The 21,694-nt window shown below is 37.5% G+C and overlaps 1 protein-coding gene across 7 annotated transcripts; it reads right to left on the minus strand.

The window, feature by feature from the left end:
• Positions 1–1,175: 1,175 nt before the first annotated feature.
• Positions 1,176–20,584, minus strand: Zn72D (Zinc-finger protein 72D). Of its 7 annotated transcripts, none has more exons than XM_085208069.1 (20): positions 20,424–20,584; positions 20,095–20,234; positions 18,420–18,595; positions 17,811–17,940; positions 15,306–15,399; positions 14,896–15,019; positions 13,844–14,111; positions 13,142–13,413; positions 12,734–12,853; positions 11,513–11,587; positions 11,141–11,329; positions 9,679–9,767; positions 8,677–8,917; positions 8,395–8,518; positions 7,436–7,530; positions 6,192–6,287; positions 5,962–6,114; positions 5,732–5,827; positions 5,266–5,374; positions 1,176–2,363 (listed from the first exon to the last, which is right to left on the minus strand). In XM_085208069.1, exons 1-20 carry the CDS (start codon positions 20,474–20,476, stop codon positions 2,290–2,292), a joined length of 2,718 nt encoding a protein of 905 aa, XP_085064195.1. In that variant the 5' UTR covers positions 20,477–20,584; the 3' UTR covers positions 1,176–2,289. The 7 variants fall into 7 exon arrangements, with proteins under 7 accessions (XP_085064195.1, XP_085064193.1, XP_085064197.1 ...); XM_085208067.1 differs by having other exon boundaries at positions 14,896–15,037; XM_085208071.1 differs by having other exon boundaries at positions 15,306–15,363; positions 18,420–18,607.
• Between the last annotated feature and the right edge of the window lie 1,110 nt (positions 20,585–21,694).

The following is a 21,694-nucleotide window of genomic DNA, read 5'->3' on the forward strand; positions in this document are numbered from 1 at the left end:
TAGGACTTTTATTTCACCCTCTCAAGAAGATTGGATATATTTTTAAGAAATATAGGAGCATGAGACCATTGTGGCAGAGTCAAGCAATGTAAATTGTAACATAATTGGTGGGGTTCAATTCCACTCAGGGGAATGAATTATTAATTATTAATATTTCTTCCTCTGGTATCAAGGCATAAGCAGTGACATTGAGTTTGAATTATGATTTTTTTTGTTATCTTCAACAAACTAATTTCTGTAAACTAAGCTTTTTGAGATATCTATTTTGTGCTTCATTTTATACTAGTAGTAATTTCGTTTGCATAGGCTTTGTAGCCCTTATTCATAACAACAATTTAATTATACTTAAACACTGTCCCGCAAGGACTTTCTAAATGCATTAATTAAAACTGTCCACCATACTGAATAACTTTAGCTTAACTATTATTATATCTTTAACTAAGGCAGCATTACATTATTTCCTTTATTTAGGTGGATCACTATGTTTGCACTATCAGGTGTATGATGTTCCAATCTTCAAATTCAAATATAATCTAGATCCTGTCTAGGCAAATAATAACTGTACAAAAAAAAGCTTAATTGAAATTCATTCAGTAGTTCTTAAGATGTGCATGTATAAGGAAACATACAAAAATTAAGAAAATCATAGATTCATATTCTATCATAGTTTTATGCATATTGTAAATACATTTTGCCATAGTCCAAATTAATAATATGTATCTTAGGTTGCCACATGTGATACATTGCTCTGTATATAACTCCTATTCTATTTAATAGTTTGTAAGTTTGGATTAGAATTGATAGTCCTCCTAATAATAACAATTAAACAATAATTTGTTAAACATGTCTTTACAACATTTATAAATTGAAAATTAATTTTTAAAAAGAAATTCCATTAAAAAAAATTAAGTCTTAAAATGTCAGGATTTCTAAGGTATGAGGACCGAATTAGTTCCCGTGAATGAAATATATATAGTTCATGTCCTCTACATTCTCCTCACTGAAATCATTTAAATTACCGTTAACCAAGTATAACAGCTAATATCATTTTTAATAATTTTTTCTTCAAAATTTTATACAATCTTTTGAACACTTTATTGAGGGTGAAACATAGATACAATAGGACGGATGGATTACAGTACGACGTAATGAAGAGTTATGAAATAAAACAAGTATTTAGTTAATTTATTTATTGACATTAATATTCAAAGTTTTGTCTGGTAAATATAAAAACCAAGTTCCAGAGTTGGAAAACAAGGAAGAAAATTACAATATCTCTACACAAGTAGAAAGTCCCCGAGTTGTGGACTCTTAAATAAATAACATCACACCAATAGTTAATTTTTAATTAACAAACAAAAATATCAAAGTATATCATGTTTACCTTACAGTATTTATTTATACTTTATAACTTAACACAGTCAAAATGTTATTAAAATTAAATATACATAGTATAAAGGAACTAATATATAATCTATAGTCAAATACTGTGACTCTAAACATATGAAATAAAAAAAAACCTCTTACATAATACATCCAACTTTGCATTGACTGACCTTCAAGCCACTGTCTTTCCCTGTCAAACCTTACAATTACACTAATTACAATATAGATTGTACCTATCACTAACTAGTCGAAATACTACTGTTAGCGTCAGGGTTGCCTCACTTGTGTACTATATTTCTATACTATGAGTAAACTTTCAATAGATATCGTCGGCGTTAGTACAGGGACCTTCTAAACGCAAAAATTATGTTTACTACAATAGGCAACAAAAGCTTCCTAAAAAACAATGTTTATTGTATGTACTGTTTTATCGACCCAACATACTTACAAGCTAATTTAAAATTTAATCACTAGATGCTGGGTACTTACAAGTAATGACTGACGAAAAAAATATAATGATCTTGTTATGTCTTATGAAAGATCTTGTAACTGTAATTCACCAAAAGGTGAAATCATATCAATATATATAATATATATATAAGAAACATGATGAAATTGATAGCAAGGCGTAAAAACATTGCATATGGCAACACTAGCGACGCAACCCCGCACTCTCTGACTACAATTAGCTTTAGTTTTGGACAGATCGATCGACGTCACAAAATAAACTTTGTTAACACGTGACAAAATATAGATGGCGCTAAACAGTAAAACCGATACAAATATATTGTATACCATAATAAAATAAACTTTTTGGAAAGTCGAGTGTTTGTTTTAATTTTTTTTAAGATTAGGTATCGCTTCGCCTCGCCTTCCATTACGCTGGAGGTAACATTAAATAGCCTACTTCTTGGCGGGCATCGCGCTCGTTTCGGACGCATCCGTCTTCTCTTCTGTCTTTACCACTTTACCTTCACCTGAAATGGAAGAGATATATTTAAAATTAAATTGTATATATTTCAAAAATTACTATAGTTTATAAAGTTGCAGAGGAACGTCTATACTTTGTTTACAGGCTTGCGCTTATATTCGTATAATGGGTAAACAGAGAGAACTTAGTATCGAGACTACCCGTTTTTCGTCCTTCTGCACAAATTCGAGATATTGCGGGTGGCTGCGTGCTCACGCTGTTAATAGAAATAATTTGAATGAGAAATAAAGACTGTTTACAGCTGGTTTTATGTTGTCAATATGTTCAAAATCGTACCAGTTCAATCGTATGCAAAAAAATATAAAAATTGACATGCTCTTCTTAAATATTTTTGTGCGGTCCAAATATAGTAACCGAACACCGCGGCATAGCCTGTGAGCACGTTCCCGGCGTTACTATTATAAGGCAGTGCATACTCGGAGCGCGGACCGGTAGCATTTATTAGCGTATTCATTGATCATTTTCATATAGCAAGCAATAAAGCAACTTTTATTTAAAATATTATTTTTTATTATCAGGCCGCTAATCTCCAGCTAAATAGTGTAGGCCACGTTCCCTACAATTTTATTAAAGAATAATGATTTAAATATTAATACAAAAAAATATTATGGTAAATTTTTGTGTAATAATATTTAAAAGCCGTTTCAAAAATATCTTATGTAATATTAAAATTTAAATCATTATTCTTTAATATACAGGGTGTCCCAGGAGTCAACGATAAAACGAAACCAGGTGATAGACCAAGTCGTGACAGTTATGAGAAAAATATAAAAAAAAATCTTTGTCATGTATTTTTCATATTATATTGATTTTAAAAAATATCGGAAAAACAGACACCCTGTGATGGTTTTTCAAGTCCCAGGATTACAAATATTACTCTTTCTTCATTTTTTTTTCTGTAATGTAATCATGAATAACCCTTCTGTGAATTACAGTTTAAGATTTAAACATACCTGCATCAGTTTTCAATAAAATGTGGTGTTTTTGCCAAACATTAAATTCAAAATATTTACTACACCCAACTTTAACCGACTGTACTATAAAAAAAATGTACTACAGTGTTTTTGCAAGTAACTTTAAAAGTTGGCGCATTTAATCTGGATTCCGAAATGGTACGACACTTGCTGGATTACTTCTTTGTTGAAGAGAGAAAAATCGAAATATACGATAATCGGGATGACGTTCAGCTTTTTGGTATCTTTTCCGATACATTCTAGCTGCAGCATTTGCGTTACATAACCATTCTCCATGAATGAAATGCATATTGGCAATGTGTCAAAGACCGAGTATATGGCCTGCGAGACCCCGGACTCGAGCACTGTCCTTATAAGTCCTGGGCCAGCCCCTAAGTCGGATAAGCGTTGCCTGGGCTGAGTGGCGGGAGGTCACTGGTGTGGTCTGTGATCGCAGGATACCGTCCAAACTATTATCCGTCTTATAGACATCGTGATCGATGCCTCCAGACTCGTGCATGACGGATTCAAGGTACCTGAACTTCGGATAAGCGTTGCCTGGGTTAAGTGGCGGGAGGTCACTAGTGTGGTCTGTGATCGCAGGATACCGTCCAAACTCTTATCCGTCTTATAGACATCGTGATCGATGCCTCCAGACTCGTGCATGACGGATTCAAGGTACCTGAACTTCGGATAAGCGTTGCCTGGGCTGAGTGGCGGGAGGTCACTGGTGTGGTCTGTGATCGCAGGATACCGTCCAAACTATTATCCGTCTTATAGACATCGTGATCGATGCCTCCAGACTCGTGCATGACGGATTCAAGGTACCTGAACTTCGGATAAGCGTTGCCTGGGTTAAGTGGCGGGAGGTCACTAGTGTGGTCTGTGATCGCAGGATACCGTCCAAACTCTTATCCGTCTTATAGACATCGTGATCGATGCCTCCAGACTCGTGCATGACGGATTCAAGGTACCTGAACTTCGGATAAGCGTTGCCTGGGCTAAGTGGCGGGAGGTCACTAGTGTGGTCTGTGATCGCAGGATACCGTCCAAACTCTTATCCGTCTTATAGACATCGTGATCGATGCCTCCAGACTCGTGCATGACGGATTCAAGGTACCTGAACTTTTCCAACTTAGGGGCTGGCCCAGGACTTATAAGGACAGTGCTCGTGTCCGGGATCTCGCAGGCCATATACTCGGTCTTTGACACATTGCCAATATGCATTTCATTCTTGGAGAATGGTTATGTAACGCAAATGCTGCAGCTAGAATGTATCGGAAAAGATACCAAAAAGCTGAACGTCATCCCGATTATCGTGTATTTCGATTTTTCTCTCTTCAACAAAGAAGTAATCCAGCAAGTGTCGTACCATTTCGGAATCCAGATTAAATGCGCCAACTTTTAAAGTTACTTGCAAAAACACTGTAGTACATTTTTTTTATAGTACAGTCGGTTAAAGTTGGGTGTAGTAAATATTTTGAATTTAATGTTTGGCAAAAACACCACATTTTATTGAAAACTGATGCAGGTATGTTTAAATCTTAAACTGTAATTCACAGAAGGGTTATTCATGATTACATTACAGAAAAAAAATGAAGAAAGAGTAATATTTGTAATCCTGGGACTTGAAAAACCATCACAGGTTGTCGGTATTTCCGATATTTTTTAAAATCAATATAATATGAAAAATACATGACAAAGTTTTTTTTTTATATTTTTCTCATAACTGTCACGACTTGGTCTATCACCTGGTTTCGTTTTATCGTTGACTCCTGGGACACCCTGTATATACATCAAAAACAAATACATAAGCTGACACAGCAACCCAGCTTCACACTTTTCTCCCGTATATAACAAGTCAAGACACTTCTTGGTTGACGGAACTCAACAAATATAAGTTTAATATTTCATATGAGAGTGGGTAATAAGTACCGTTGGGCGTGTCGGGGTCGTGGTCGGTGTTGGAGCGCCTGCGCTTGCGCGGGAATTTCCAGTTGCCGGCCGTGTGCTTCAACTTCGGTAAAGGCTCCATGTCCAACACCTATACAACAAAAAATAGTTTTAAAATATTACACACTCGCATTCTTGTCGCTATAGTTAATTGTTTAAATATTTTATAGTAAAATTTCTTGTAGTTTCACACTGCATTCCACTATGTACAGGTTACAGCGTGTAAATCAGGGTAGGGAGAGAGAACCTGGGAACCTAGTGTTAGGATACTTTGTTCCCATTAAGACACTTCTGTCCTCCACTTTCCGCCGAATTCGAAAGAATTGCGTGTCGAGTGGCGGAATTCAACGTCGAGCTTCGCCTCATTAACAGACATATATCATAACGTAAATAAAAATGATGTATTCAAATTCATTCTCGATTTTCAGTGATAAATTTAAAGACTTACTTTATGTATTTGCCTAAACGCAATTTGTCTTAGGAACTGTTGAGCTGATGCAGTTAAGTCTTCACGTTTCTGTGGTTGCAAGTTGCCGAGGGCGTCCTGGGAAAAAAACATTCATTAATTTGAAAATTTGAAAAAAAGCCAGTTTATTGAAAATTTTCCTAATAAATCTAGAGTGAAAAGGTATTTTCTAGATAAGCACGCGTAACATCAGGCTCGTAGTAGGTACGCACCACGAGTTCCTTCTCGCAAGGGTCGCGCAGGCCGGGCCCCGAGTCCAGCAGCAGGCCGCCCGCCACCGCCTCCGCCACGCGCCGCAGCGCCTCGCCCGGCGACAGCGCGCCACCCGCCGACTGCATCACGCCCGACACCAGCAGCTCCATGGCCTGTGCCACATAGACATAGCGGATTAGAGAGAGAGCCTTGTGCTAACACTCTAGTATACACGCTAGTATACACTCACATAAGGATCAAGCGGCGTCCAGTTGGGTATCCGCCGGCAAAGGTCCCTCATAATGCGGATAATGATGACGCACGACTGCAAGCTGGCGGCCCTAGCCTGCACCCACACCACACCAAATTATAAAATGCTATACACTCATGTAAAAAACAGCACGGTGGTGTCGAGTCGCATGACTTCTTGTTATTTTATTTTACATGAATGTTATCATAAATCATAATTTATTTAGTGAAAAGACCTTAGGAGATTCACAGTAGCCGAAAATCGAAATGGCATATTTACCATCATTCGTGAATTTAATTACGTTTTTATATCAAGCATGAAATTAAATTAATATAATCTGATATAAAGCTCCTTCAAGCCGTATATTCATGTGCCTGCGACTCGACAGCTCCGTTAAAGTAAAGCCGCTTCACACGTGAGGACTGGCTGCGTCCCCCGACACCACCTCCCGTGACGGACCAGCGGACCAAGGGTGACATCCAAGACGAGATCGGTGGTTATGAGTTCGCATCCAAGTACACAGAATTTGAAGTGATCACTTATTTTGTTTTATGCTTTGCTTTTTTAAATATGTGACTACAATAGAATTCTGGATATGTTCAGTATTTTTTAAAATGTGATAATTAGATCGAGTCTACCCTATCTGGTCCATCACTATTTACTATTTTATTATCACTATATAATTGTATTATATGTTTTAGAATATTGACAACATTTGTTTCATATTTTTAGTCTACACTATCACCCTAGAGGCTCAGTGGCGGGGAACGCAGCTTCGCTCCTACGAGCACTTGTAGCCACATGTTCAAGGGAGCGGAATATTTAATATAGCAAAATTTTAACTAAAACAAAGGCTACTCGGAATGATATAAAAAACGAAAAATAAACATGTGACTAAAAAATACGTGCGCACTCCCACATAATTACTCAAAATGGTTACTCTATTACAGGGGTTCCCAACCCTTTCATTATTAATATAGATTTAATTATTTTAGTTGGCCAATAAAAGGAATGACTGGGACTCTTTTTAAATATAAATTAATATAAAATCGCATCTGTATAGTCTAGTTTTAAGCAAAAGATAGTGTATATAATAATTTTGAAAAAAAAATTTTGGCTGGAGATCAGTTTAAGGACATTGTCATTAGCAGGAATAATGATGCAGGGACCATGACTGGTTGGGAACCCGCCTCGTGGGTCGGTGTGGGGTGGAGTGCGCACATGCTAGATGTGGGCGAATGTACCTGGAACCACTTGGCGTGCCGAAGGGCGGCCAACGCGTCCAAACACTTCTGCCGCGGGAGCACATCCTTGTCGTCTCGCTTTATGTCGCCACCCTCTAGCGACAATACAAAGGGTGTTTGACCATCGCCGTCCACGCAAACGGGGCAAACATACGCACGCGCGCACCGCACTGCGCGACAGTGAGGGCGCGCGCTGTCGCAAGCACCGCATTGCGGCAACACAACACATTATAGAACATTCATTCCTAAGATAGTCGACGACAGGTTAGGGAGTATAAACGCAAATAAGGCGTAGGGATGGCGATGTTTGCTCCGTTTCAGTAGACCGATATACCACTGCGGGGTCCCACGCACGTGATATACGGATGATCAAAAATCCTTTTCTTCTCGCTGCTTACCCTACTCACACCTAAAAATAAGCATTCAACACATTTGCCCAGCGGGCGTCACTTGAACAAATTATCTCATCTTACAAAAACACCATCAGATAAAACATATATATATATATATATATATATAAAGATATAAAAAACAAATTCGAATCTATAATAGATAGTTTGTTCTGAGAGAGAATCTGAGAGAACGATTTCGACAACCGATTTCAAAAGCGTTTCAATTTTTTTTTTATATAACAATGGTCTGAAATCGTATGGGAAATATAAAGAACTTTAAAAGTTTCCAGAATGTTCGGGCATCAGTATAGATTACTCTGATTAAGCAAATAATACTATCATTGATATTGTTCAAAAAAAATAAAAATGATTAAAAACAAAATCGCGTCTCAAAGTTCACAAAAACACATCCATCCACCCGCATCTTGTACGGCAAGTCGGCCGTACAAGATGTGCAGATGTGGCAGGGTGGTGACAGTGGGCCCGAACATATCAAAGTAACTTTCTCCGACGGGGGTCATGAACCAGTTGTCGAACATCGCGGCGGCGGCGCGCGCACGCACTCACCCGCGGGCTCGCGCATCACGGCCGACGTGAGGCTCACGAGCACATTCACGTTGCCATCCGACACCTGTACGGCGCCCTCGGCGGGGAGGAGTTCCACCTTGTACTTTGGCTCCTCCACTGATCCCTGGTAATGTAAAAAAACATGAGGTAAGATATCATTTTAAAGGTCAGCAGGACTCAGCGACAGGGCCAGAACAGGGTCAGAATGAGGTTGCAGGTTCAATTCTTTCTCGGAAGATTGAGGTATTTCCATTTCTCTATTGTAGTAACAAGCCAACCCACCTTAACTTTATTGAGGTGCACGGGCAGGTCGGCGGCGACGCGCTTGAGCAGCGTAACGGTGGGGCGGTCATGGCACAGCACCACGAGGCGCACATCCTTGTCGCCACGCAGCAGCAGCCCCTTGGCCAGCAGCCCCACGCGCATTACGCCCTTGAGGGCACGCGCGGCGGGCGCGGGCGCGGCTGCGGCCGGGCCCTCGGCCGGCGCCGGGGTAGCCTCGTTTTCACCGACGAATGAGAATCTGTAAACAATCTTGCATTATACTAAATATGTATTACATGACAAAAAATTGTTAAAATAATATCAATTATTATCTGTTGTTATTTTAAATTAAACAATTTAGAACTTCTATCGCCAATACCTATGACTCGATTTCAGAATGAAGCGTGTGCGGCGGTGTCCCTTACATAGGTTTATGTGTGCCGTGCGTCGTCCTTACAAATGGCGTTTTATTTTACAACGATAATTTTATATTCTTTGAAAAATATTTTTTTTTCATTTTTGGGATTTTTTTTTATTGTATTAGGCTTTCATAGAGTAGTTAAAACTGTGGTTTCATTCAATGTGTCGCTGACACTTTCCCCTGTAATATACAGGGGAAAGTGTCAGCGACACATATTTCATATTGAAAGAACATGTTCTCACTGACTGAGGTAAGACGCACGCACAGCCGTGACCGCTGATGGTAGAAACGTGAAATTTGGAGGGATATTTATTTTCGTAATCTGGACATCCACTAAGGAAGGATGTTGAAAAATTTTAACCCTAAAGAGATGAAATAGGGGTTGAAAGATTGTTTAGATTTTTATTTAAATCACCACCGATTTTTATAAAAAATTAAATTCTGACTCTTAAAAATATTTCATTGATCAAGTGTTTTGTGGTTTTTTAGAATTCACCCCTAAGTGTACAAATAAGTGGTCAATTAATTCATTGTTTATACAAAAGTTTACATAAGTTCCAACTACCAATAAATTTATTAATTAGAAAATAATTACTTACAATTGATTATCACGTCCATCTTCTTTTCCTTCTGGTTTTTCTTCTTTCTTCTCTTCAGGTTTAGCTGGAACTTTTGGTGGCACAACACCCTAAATATAAATCACAATTTTAATTTCTTAATTTAAAGAAAAAATTGCAATCTTTCAAAAATACTTATTGTACATAATTACGACCAAGCTGGCCAAATTTTTCATTTGTACGAGGGGAGGTCCAAAAGTTTGTGGAATGGAGTGGGGATAGGGCCGACAACTTAATGTCATACTACTTAGGGACTCATCATTAGATATAAATAGAGTTTCAGCCCTGTTGCGTCATTGTTCCATGGTAACCAAGCCAAAGTCAGAGCTCTTCTAGTTAGGCCTCCCAAAGCCCGGTGACGCTGTAGAGGCCCGTATGGCCAACAGCATACTGTTCAGGCGAAAAACGAAAACGAATGTTGCGTCATACGTTGACTAACACTCGCCTGCTAAACAAGTCAATCCAGAAGAATACTGAAACTATGGAGAAAATTGAACAACGTGCCGTGATAAAATTCCTTACCAAGCAAGGAATGGCCATTTTAAATGAAATGCAAGCCGTTTATGGGGAGGATTGCCCTGGTAAATCCATTATTTATAAGTGGCATGGTCTTTTTAAACATGGTCAAGAGTCGATCCCCGCTCTGGACGGCCAGTTGAGGCCAACACATCAGCCATCATCGAAAAAGTGGAAAAACTTGTTCTGAAGGACGCTCGTTTGAAGAAAAAACAGTTATCTGCGTTAATTGGAGTTGTGTGGAGATGAACCAGCACAGATGTTGGAACGGATTGTTACTGGAGATGAAACGGGGGTCCATCACTTAGAGCCTGAGTCAAATCAGGAGTCCATGCAATGGCATAAAAAGCCACACCACCCCCAAAGAAATCCAAGGTGTCACAACCGCCTGGAAAGTTGATGGCTACTGTTTTTTGGGATTGTTTATAAAGAAAAGGGAAGAAGCATAACCGGAGAATACTTCGCGTCGATACTAAACAAATTAAAGGAGGCTATCAAAGAAAAACGTCGAGGAAAGTTTGCTAAGAGTGTGTTGCTCTTGCAAGATAATGCACCAGGTCACAAGAGCAGAGTTGCAATGGCTGCTGTGCACACGCATGGCTTCGAATCACCTTACAGACCTGGCCCTTAGCGATTTTCATTTGTTCCCCAATTTAAAAAAAGATCTAAGGAGAAGGAAATTTTCCGACAACACTGAGGTGTAGGAGACAATTTTGGACCATTTTCAGGCGAAAGAAAAAAAAATATATCGACGGTTTAGAAAAATTAATTCATATATATTCGTATTCAGCTTAAGGGTGATTATATTGAAAAGGAAAAATAGATTTATTGTTTCATTTAATTTAGAACAAACTTTTGGACCTCCCCTCGTATGTTTGTTCCTTAAGGATAATATCAAAAACTATTTAAGTACAAAATATAATTGTACCTTAGGTCTGGCATGATCAGCGAGCGCGTCAGAGAGCGACTTGAGAGCTTTCTCGGTGTGGGACACGGCGCGCTGTATGTCCTGCAGCTGCTGCTCCGTGGGGTAGATGTCCGCGTGCTTGGCCAGCACGTGGCGGTCGTCCGATGTCTCGGGGCGGCGTCCTACGGGACCATAGCCCATACCCATGCCCTGCGCAAGAAAAATAAAATGTTGTTAAGGTATTTTATTATTTTTAAAATACAAATTGAGGTACAATGCTTGACGGTCATATACAATCTTATATAATATCATTAAACCTTAGACTTGCAGCTTTACATATTCCCTTTAAGTCACTTTGATATTAATAACTATTTTCATAAATTAAATTCTCACATGATGGTGATGATGATGTGGTCCGCGCCACCAATCTGCGCCTTCCCAGTACACACGTTCTTCTTCTTCACCACTCTGTATAAAAGTCAATCGTAATAATTACTTTTATTAAATACAAAGTAATTATATTGTCATATTGTCAATATTAATTATATATCAATACTAGTGGACTCGGACGCGGCTACGCCTGCTTGAACTATAAGAATATTTATTAAATATATTTATGAAATTATTTTCAGTTTTCAATAGAATTAGTAAGAAAATATAAGCTAAATAATCAAAAAGAATAATAAGTAGAGACATATTATTAGAATATCTAAGTTATTGAAATGAATCAACAAAAGTAGTAAAAATAACTGAAGGATATTCTTAATATTAGAAAAAGTACCTAAAGTTTTCCGTGCGTGCGAACATACTCGTAGATATCGACTCTATGAAATAACTAAACATTTCTCTCTATTAAGTAGGATAATTTTAGCGGGCAATATCAAATAAAATAAGAAGAGAAGCAAAGTGTAGCTTAAATTAATTATAAACAGCAAATAATTACATAAACATTTACAATAGTTCGAAAATGTATGAAAATTTATAAAACCGTCAATGTCATCTGCCTGTTCGCATCGGTCATACTATGGCGCCCGTAAGCTAGGTCATTTGGAATCAGTGACATCTCCTTAATTATTTATTAGAATGCTATACAGTAAACTATAATTTCAATCTAGATAAAATGTTAAGAGTGACTATTCATAAGGATGAATATCAAAATGTCGCGGTAACGGTTGCGTAGCGACGCGACGGTTGTTATTAACATGGCAGAATAAATTGCATGTCAAATTAGAATGTACTTTAAAATATATTAGTTTATATGTGTAATGTAATGTTATATAGCCTATAGCACTTCTGAAGAATGCAGCTTTCATACAAAACAAAAACAATGAAAATCGGATCAGTAGATCCAGAGATCTTAGCGTTCAAACAAACAAACAAACAAACTCTTCCGCTTTATTATATTAGTATAGATTAAATACAATGTAATTATAATATATCAATTAAATTATAGTACAAAGTAATTATATATTAATCCCGTTATATTGTCATAGTGCGGCGTTCAGTTCCAGCACTCTAAAGGCGGAAAGTGGAGTATCAAGAAAGAACGTAGTGAGATTCTGTTTCTTTTTCCTGCTATGTGGGAGTAAGAGTGAAACAATATCAAACACTAACGTCAATCATGCGGCGACGCGCCCACATTTCATCGCGAACGAGCATACGCTGAGCCTTCGCCTCCGCCAGCTTGCGTTGATGCATCGACGGCTTCACCTTCACCTCCAGGTCAGGTTGCACCTGTAATATAATATAACGTATGTACCTTATTCAATATATTTATTGAATTAAAGAAAGCGATTACAGAAGCTAAAGACTAAATGAATTTTCTTCATCCTGGCATTATGAATGTAAGTATGTAATGTGTATGTATGATCGTCCTCATTGTATTTTGTCATCATGCGACGCTCGGATCTCTTGGCGGCACAAGGCCACCAGGCTCGACGAGTGCCTCAAACCTTTTACTTGGTAATCACTGGACGGGCGTGTATGGGGAGTGTTGGGTGAGGTGTTGGGGTGGCGACGTACCTTCTTCTTGTACTGCAGACGGTGGCGGCGGCCCTTCATGTGCATCTCCTTGGCGTTGGGGTCGTTGAACTTGCAGTCGCAGAGCTTGCAGTTGAAGCTGAGCGCCTTGCCGTCGTCTCCGCGGATCTCCTCGATGTAGTCGAGGCCCACGGGCTGTACCTCGGGCTCGTCGTCGTCGGGCACGTCGTCGGGCGCGTCTGCGGGACACACGGTGCTCAGCCCCCCGGACGCCACGAACGCGACTACCGGCGGCCCCGCCACGCTCTTTTTGGCTATGAGCAGAAGTCCAATTTTCTCTCTCTCGCATACATACATGGAATATGGTGAATTTTTGGGCCTTTTTCTATAGTTGGGACCTCAAAATTAACTTTCATATTTATGTGCATACATGTGTTGGTCCACAAAAATTTTCAATTAATTATTGATAACTTTATAAAAATATATTTCATAAATATGGCATGTCAACATATTTACTTATATTTCAATTGAGAAGAAGTCTAAAATAAATATTCAGTAGGGTGAATGAAATTAAAAAAATGTGAATAAAAAAAGGCCCACACTCACACTCCATATCTGTACCGAGTGTAAAGTTTAACGAGAAAATTAGACTTGAAAGCTCAAATAGAGCTGACCGACGGTCCGCAGGCCGCAATACAGATGTGGCGTGCGGGGCGCGCGGGGTGTGAGGGGGAGGTGCTTTACCTGGCTGCAGCTTGGTGGGCTCAGTGGAGGGGATAGGCTTGCCCAGCATGGTGTGCAGCTTGACCACCTTCTGGTGCTTGATGCCGCGCACGTGGGCGGCGTAGGCGTCGGCGCCTGTGCACGTGACGTCGCACAGCTCGCAGCGGAGCGCAGAGGCGCCACACGCGCGCGCTCCTCCGCCCGCGCCCGCACCGCCGCCCGCTGCCGCCAGCTTTACGGCCGCCTCCTTCTTCTTGTGCTTCTGCCCCTCGAGGTGCTCCTTGTACGTCTGCACATATGTCACAGTTTATGTCAAAACTACTCTCCTGTAATTTGCTTTTAAATATTCTAATAAATATTATTGAATGAATTTAATTCAAAATTACTTGACTTTAGTTTATCTTATTTATATACAATGCATTAACACATCCCAGCCAAGCTCTCTCAATTTTTTCTGCGTGGCTGTAGAAGCGTGCGGTCTGGCGTTGTCATGGTGTTACACGACGCCCTTTCTATTCTGATCTCTACTTTCGTGGAGGTCAGAATCGATAGTTTTACCCGGTGGCAAGAGCTCATAGCAGACGATTCCTTTCCAATCCCATCATACATATAGCATCACTTTGTTCCGAGTCAGGCCTGGCCAGGTCCGGCCGGATCTGTGGGGCTTGTTCATGCTTCGACCATGATCCTTTTCGCCTATTCTCATCCTAAGTAGCCAATTTTTCATCACCCGTAATCAACTGTTTGAGAAATGGTTCGGAATTCTTACGTTTCAACAAAGAATGGAAACATGTTTTATTAGGTTTCTCTCAGTGAGATCATGTGGTACCCAAATGTAAAGTTTTTTCTTGTACCCAGACTTTCGTAAATGACGTAAAATTCTTTCATGATCAACATCCAGTTCTTCAGCAATGTCGTAGCTTAGTAGTCATCGTATTTTATCTGTGACCAGAGCGAACTTAATCTTTCACAATAAAATTTCCAGATTTGAAATATCAAAAAATACGACAATATCCCCCGACCTATTAGATTGATAAAGGTGATTTAATTTATTATATAAAATTTTTACTGACCTGTGGCCCAGCACAGGAAATGCGACACACGTCACAGTAGTGCAGTTGCTGTGCCTTAGGCGGAGGCTTGGGCCTACGCTGCTGTCCAGCACCTACTCCACTCTTATTGTAATTTTTCCAACCACTGGCGACAAGGATGAGACTAAAGTTAACCATTAAGCAATTACTCTTACTGGAACTGACATTGTTAATATTACTTACAAATTTTATGTTATCTTTTACAGATATAATTTTAATTGAACAACGTTAAGCCATTATTTACTATTTACCTATATTACAATATTGTCTGTTGTTGAACCCAACTCAACTCAACCCATATTTGAGATATTGTGTGTTCACAAACATCCAAGTTTCTAGTGAGACCCTGACATTGTTCTTAAATATAGTATAAGTAGGTAATTTGAACTCACCCACCGCCGCCGGTTTTGTTCTGCTGCGCCACATACATGGTCGCCGCGTTGTAGAGAGCTGTATCATAAGCAGAGGTGCCCCTGTTAGCCGTCTCTACAACAACACAGCGCGATCGCCCCTCAATTTTACATAGCTCGTGTATCTTACTCGTGTGCTAAATTTTTACTATTTATCCTTAATACTGACTAAACATTACTACCCTAAACAGCCAAATGGAAGAGATAACCACAAGTAAACTTTTATTTTTCATAGTAATGTATTATTTAATGACACTGTGAAAAATATTATCTATCTAGGACATTAGAAAAATTGTAAATAAATCTTAAAATATATGAAGTGTTCTGCCCATTTAAGAGTTAAAATACTAATAATCCTTAAAATATATTCACTGATGGAGAAATAGCTTAAGGCTTTATAAGTAAATAAATAGAATATTTTGTAATTCTTTGATATAATAACCTAAATTACTATACTAACTATGGAATATTATTTGTAAAGTTGCTAAAATAAGATTACCACAAAATTCGGAATTTTTATATAAACGACATTTTATAAGCTGCATATGTATTATGAAATTGCAATTAAAAAAGGCTATGCAAATAAATTAAAATATTAAATATTCAAAGTATAAACTCGAATGTAAACTAAAGTACAAATAAGAAATAGTCAAAAATGCTAATGAAAATATTATATCTATGTTAAGCATAATCAACTATTTTTTCAAATTAAACTATTTTAATCGGATTAATCGTGGTTATAGGCGGACGGAAGTGACATTCATCTGTCAGTTGACTTAATTATTATATCAAACTACCGCCAACGATTTCTTAATTGCCTCACGTACTGGCTGTAGTTTGATATAATAATTATGTCAATCTGGAAAAACATTTCTTACAACCCTTTTTAACGCCATGACAGATTTCAGTTCTTCCCTCTTTAGTGGAAGGTGGCACAAATAATACTTCTGTTAAAACCAGGCAATTCTGCTGAGGAACCAAAATCTTATAAACCAATAAGTCTGCTGTCAATCCTGTCAAACTTATATGAATCGCTGCTTCTACAGCGTCTTTAACCATTGGTACTTTTGCTGATGATACTGCTATTCTCTCTTCTCATATCGACCCTATTGTAGCATCTGAAACTTTGCAGTAGGGGTTTAACGATATATGTCTCTGGCTCAAAAAGTAGCGGATAAAAGCAAACGAGGCCAAGTCTGTGAATGTTACATTCAGATTCAGGAGAGGCACTTGTCCCACAGTTACACTAAATGGAATAGAAATCCCACAAGCACATCAAGTAAAGTACCTTGGATTGCACTTAGACAAAAGACTCACATGGCGGACACATATATTTTCAAAAAGAAAGCAACTTGGTCTCCATAAAAGAAATATGTACTGGCTTATTGGTCGTAAGTCTCGACTATCTCTTGAGAATAAGATACTCCTGTATAAGGCTGTCCTTAAACCCATTTGGACATATGGGATACAACTTTGGGTTACCGCATCCCATTCAAACATTGAGATAATACAAAGGTTCTAAAATAAAGCCCTATGTATTGTAACAAACTCTCCTTGGTTTGTACCCAACGAAATTTTACATCACGATCTAAGAATGCATACAGTAAGGCAGGAAATTGAACGTTACACCGAATCCTACAAAAAACGTAAATCGAATCACTCAAACACTCTGGCCCACTCTTTAATGGATAACCAAAGGGGAGAAACGCAGAGTACCCTAAGACCTAATCCAACTACAGTAGAAAAAAAAGAACTGTCCTGATGTAGCGGGTGCGACACACTGCTGAATGACTCAGAAAAGGAGACAGTTGTAGTAATACTGCACAAAAAAAACTGACAGACAAATGCCACCTCAGTCTCCTACCACATGTGACCACATACTACTGTTAAGTGTTACTGTGTATAATTGGTTAAAATAGTTTCATTTAAAATGTGTAAATATAATTATCAGTAATATTTTTAATATTTTGTATAATATTGGGAAATATATATAATATTTTGTTACGCAAAGTTAAAATATAACTTAATAAACCACTTGACTCTAATTTTACAAAATAAATGAGTGTTTTACTGTAGTGCTGCTATATTATTTGACTTAAATAAATTAATTATATCATTTCTAATTATTAAAGACACAAGATTAATTATTTATTTTATTATTTGAAATGTCAAAAATACTATTGATAATGGTTACAAACAAAGAGCTGCAAAAAAATAAATGGCACTTGTGATTTTGCTTGAGCTAAGTTTTTGGATGCTTTTTATTTTGTATATTACCCATGTAAATTTTTATTTCATTTTGTAATTTGTAAACTAACACTACATATTATTTCTTAGATGAACAAAAATGATGTCCATTACATCATTTTTGCTCATCTAAGAAATAATATTGTTTTAATATCTAAGAAAATTGTAATACACAAACATAGAACAAATTTAAGTTATAAGTGAAGAGTCAAGTGGCTAGTGGTATGTGTGTGTACTCACGCTTGGCGGGTTGCGCGGCGGGCGCCGAGTAGGGCTGCGAGGGGTAGGAGGCGGCGGCCGTTGTGGCCGTGTACACGCTGCCATAAGCCGCCTTGGCGCCGCCGCCGCCGCGTGCGCCCCCCTGCCCGTACTAACACAACCACGACAACCACGGATTTATATAGAGGAACACATTATAAGCATATAAGTTCAAAAAAGAGGCACAAAATTTAATATTATTTTGAAATTGACTTTTTTTATTTCATTTGTATACTAAACAACATCACTAAATATTAAAGATAACATCTTTGGTAACTGTGGCAAAAACTATGTAGGAAATTGAAATATATGCAATCTCTATATTAAAAAGAAAAAAATAACAAGTAAAAAAATTTGCAAATAAATGTGTAAATAAGCTTCAATGTGCTAAAAAGTATGTCAACAATACAATAAAATGGTGCCTTCTTACTCTGTTATATACCTATTGACTGTTTTTGAAAACTCCTATTGTTTGTCAAGGAAATACAGACTCCAGCAAAGAGTTCCAATCTCTCAATATAAAAAAAATATATATCCTCCTTATTTAGTAAAAATGGTGAAGCTGGTTTTTATAGAGTTGTATAAATTCACCTGTGCGTACGTAGCCGGCGTAGAGTACGCAGGTTTCGCAGTCGCGTCGTACGCCGGTTGCGGTTGAGGCGGTGCTGCTGCAGGGTAGGCCGCAGCAGCCTGCTGGTAGTAGGCACTCTTGCTGGCGTCGTAGGCGGACGCGGCCGCCGCCGCCGCGTGCGCGTGCGCGTGGGCCGCTGGATCATAAACTCAAACATGAAACAGTTATTATAGCAGGGAACAACTATGAAGAGCTGCAAGGTCTAAACTGAGCTTTGCTTTTTTATGAGTGTTCTCTTATAGTGTCATTGAAATGTCAGCCATTGAGTATGATGTATCATCATCTGCATGCGTTCTGTGAGTCAGAGTGTGCAGCTGAACATGTAAAGATCCAGTCCAATTCCATAGTAACATGTAATATTGTAAAATTTCTTTATATAAATATAAACCTAAACTAGAGTAATCATTGATTATTTTTAAAACTTAATAAAAATATGTAAACAAGTGTGTATACTAATCATTACCTAAACAGCAGTATTTATTAACAATAAGAAATGTATATTATTAATATTCATTGATAAGTTTATCCTATTTTGAGAAAGTTTAAATATATATTTCTTATTCTTGTTGTAACATGCAGCAGAAGCTATATCAAGCAAATTAATAATCTGCCAGCAATAAAAGGCATATCATTTGTTTTTAGTTCATCATTCACAGAGCAACTTATTAAACAGCTAGGAGCTGATGAACTAAAGGAGCGAACAAGTTTGTTTAAGAGCAACTAACTAAACTGAGCGATCTGTGTTACAAACTATTACGCCCAATCCTAATTAAAAATGACTTTGCAGTAAAAAATAAAAAAGAAATTGTAGACTCAATGTTGTTTGTAGTAATTATAATGGAACAATTTATTTTTAACACTAACAACACAACACATCAGATTGAAAATTATGAGGATGCAATACATGTGATATAAAAGAATTGAAATTTATTTTTATATATATAAAAAAATATAGGGAGTGATCAAAAAAAGCTTCAATTTTTATTGATCTCTAATAATAAACTTTATTTTTTAAGCTTTTTTTGATCACCAGCTTAAGCCTCATAGACTGTATGCTCACTAACAAACTAATTAGATATCAGTTGCGGTTGCCATAAATGGACAGGATATAGTTTCTTTGACTTTTTTAAAAAAAGACTTGTGTCACCCTACATGCAATAAGTACAAATATCTTATGAGTAGACAACTTAAAAGATGTGTTATCGAATTTTGTTTAATGACTATTATAGATAGTAAAAAATTTTATAAGGAATGTATTGAATTTGTAATATTATTGTTGTGAAATAATACTTACCTATGGAACAAATGTGAAAATTTATGAAAACGAGAAACAAGTTTTTTCATTGCTTGATATTTTTATTGTTGTTTTTGAGGTTTAAATTAAACATAATAACTTTAAGACGAAATATATTACGCGACTGTCAAAACAAATTTTAGAAATGTGTTAAAACAATGATCAATAAATGTTACTTTAATATTTGTATAGAGATATTTTTGTGTATCGACAATTTTCTTCATGATTGAACATAAATGTATTGATTAGCATTGGTGAGTCATAGACATCACCTTTTCCATAAGTGCAATGTTTATTTTATTTCACGAATAATATCAGAGAATCGTTCGCTGGTTACATACCTTGGGTGGCGGCTGCGGCCTGATACGCAGTGTCGTATCCAGTTGCTGCGGCACGTTGGGTCCCGTACGTCGCGGCGGTCGCAGCCGGTGCCACGGCGTACCCCGTTTGGCCGCCGTAAGCAGCGCTAGCTGTTGCCGCGCTAAAAACACACCATACCACGTTTATATCCTACTAAACACCACTTTCCGATAAAAATATCACGATCAATACACATAAGACGCCATTTTGATTACATAGAAATGCGAGCACAAGGTTGTGTATCAGCTCATGTGTGATTACAAGTATTCCAGATAAAATTTTAATCACTATTTTACAATAGACGGCTTACCCGTATTGGGTCCCTCCATGGGTAAACCCAAAATAATTATTTGCTGCCATCATTTACCAGTTTTCCGCTGTAAACTTATTCACACACTTCTCAGCGGAAAACGAGTAATAAAAGGCCGGCGTTTAGTCTATGACTCTTTTCTATAATAAATATGGCGGCTAAATAGCATAGACAAGCGAGCGACGAAAATGAAGAATAAAAACAAATAACAATGCAGATATTTAGGAAAACAAATTAAAATTATAATTAGTATTATAAATAAATAGTAGTATTAATATAATAGTAGTATATAATAATAAAGTAAATCTGTTCGCTTGTGGAACTCTACCCGTTAAAATCAGGCAAGCTCGAACTTTAATGACCTTTAAAAAAAGGCTAAAGGAATATTATTTGACACTATGAGAATCTTAAGTATAATTGAAAATTTTAATTTAATTAATACGTTTACTAAAAAGGACTAGACATCAGATACCTGAGACAAGCAAAAAAAATAAAGAGTAATATGCGAAGAGACCGACAAAAATATAGGCTGGGTTTATTAGAAAAAAGTATTCAGGGAACGGGAGGTATAAAAAAGGCAACTAAACAGCTAATTGGAAAAGTGGAATGGATACCCAATATTTCTGACCAACAAAGAAAAAGAAAAACAAGACGTCCAGAAATTATGTCAATAGCCACTGAATTTTTTCGAAATTTGTACACAAAACAAAACGAAAGCCAGTTAATTGACCTTACTGGAGGAGATCGTGTACCGGATATATTACCCGCAGAAGTAGAAAAATCAATAAGGACTCAAAAAAAGGATAAAGCTCCTGGATCAGATGGCATTGTTAATGAAACACTAATTGAAAACATGACACAACTTGTACCAATATTAACATCCATCTTTAATGAAGTATTGCAAACTGAAGTCATACCTGAACAATGGATAATATCTACAATAGTATTGCTTTATAAGAAAGGAGACAAAAATAACATAAATGATTACAGACCTATCAGTCTGATGTCAAATATCTATAAAGTCTTTGCTAAAGTAATTCTCAACAGAATATCTAAGACATTGGATGAATGCCAGCCAAGAGAACAGGCCGGATTTAGGAGTGGTTACTCAACTATTGACCATATCCACGTCGTAAAACAATTATTTGAAAAGGGCAGAGAATTTAATATGACTTTTTATTGTTGTTTTATTGACTACAGCAAGGCATTCGACTCATTAGAGCATAACAGCATATGGCAAGCACTTAAAAATCACGGGGTAGAAAACCAAT

The sequence above is a fragment of the Heliconius melpomene genome, chromosome 4 (assembly GCF_056956725.1).
Source record: "Heliconius melpomene rosina isolate 202511_hmr_F chromosome 4, ASM5695672v1, whole genome shotgun sequence".
Lineage (NCBI taxonomy): Eukaryota > Metazoa > Arthropoda > Insecta > Lepidoptera > Nymphalidae > Heliconius > Heliconius melpomene.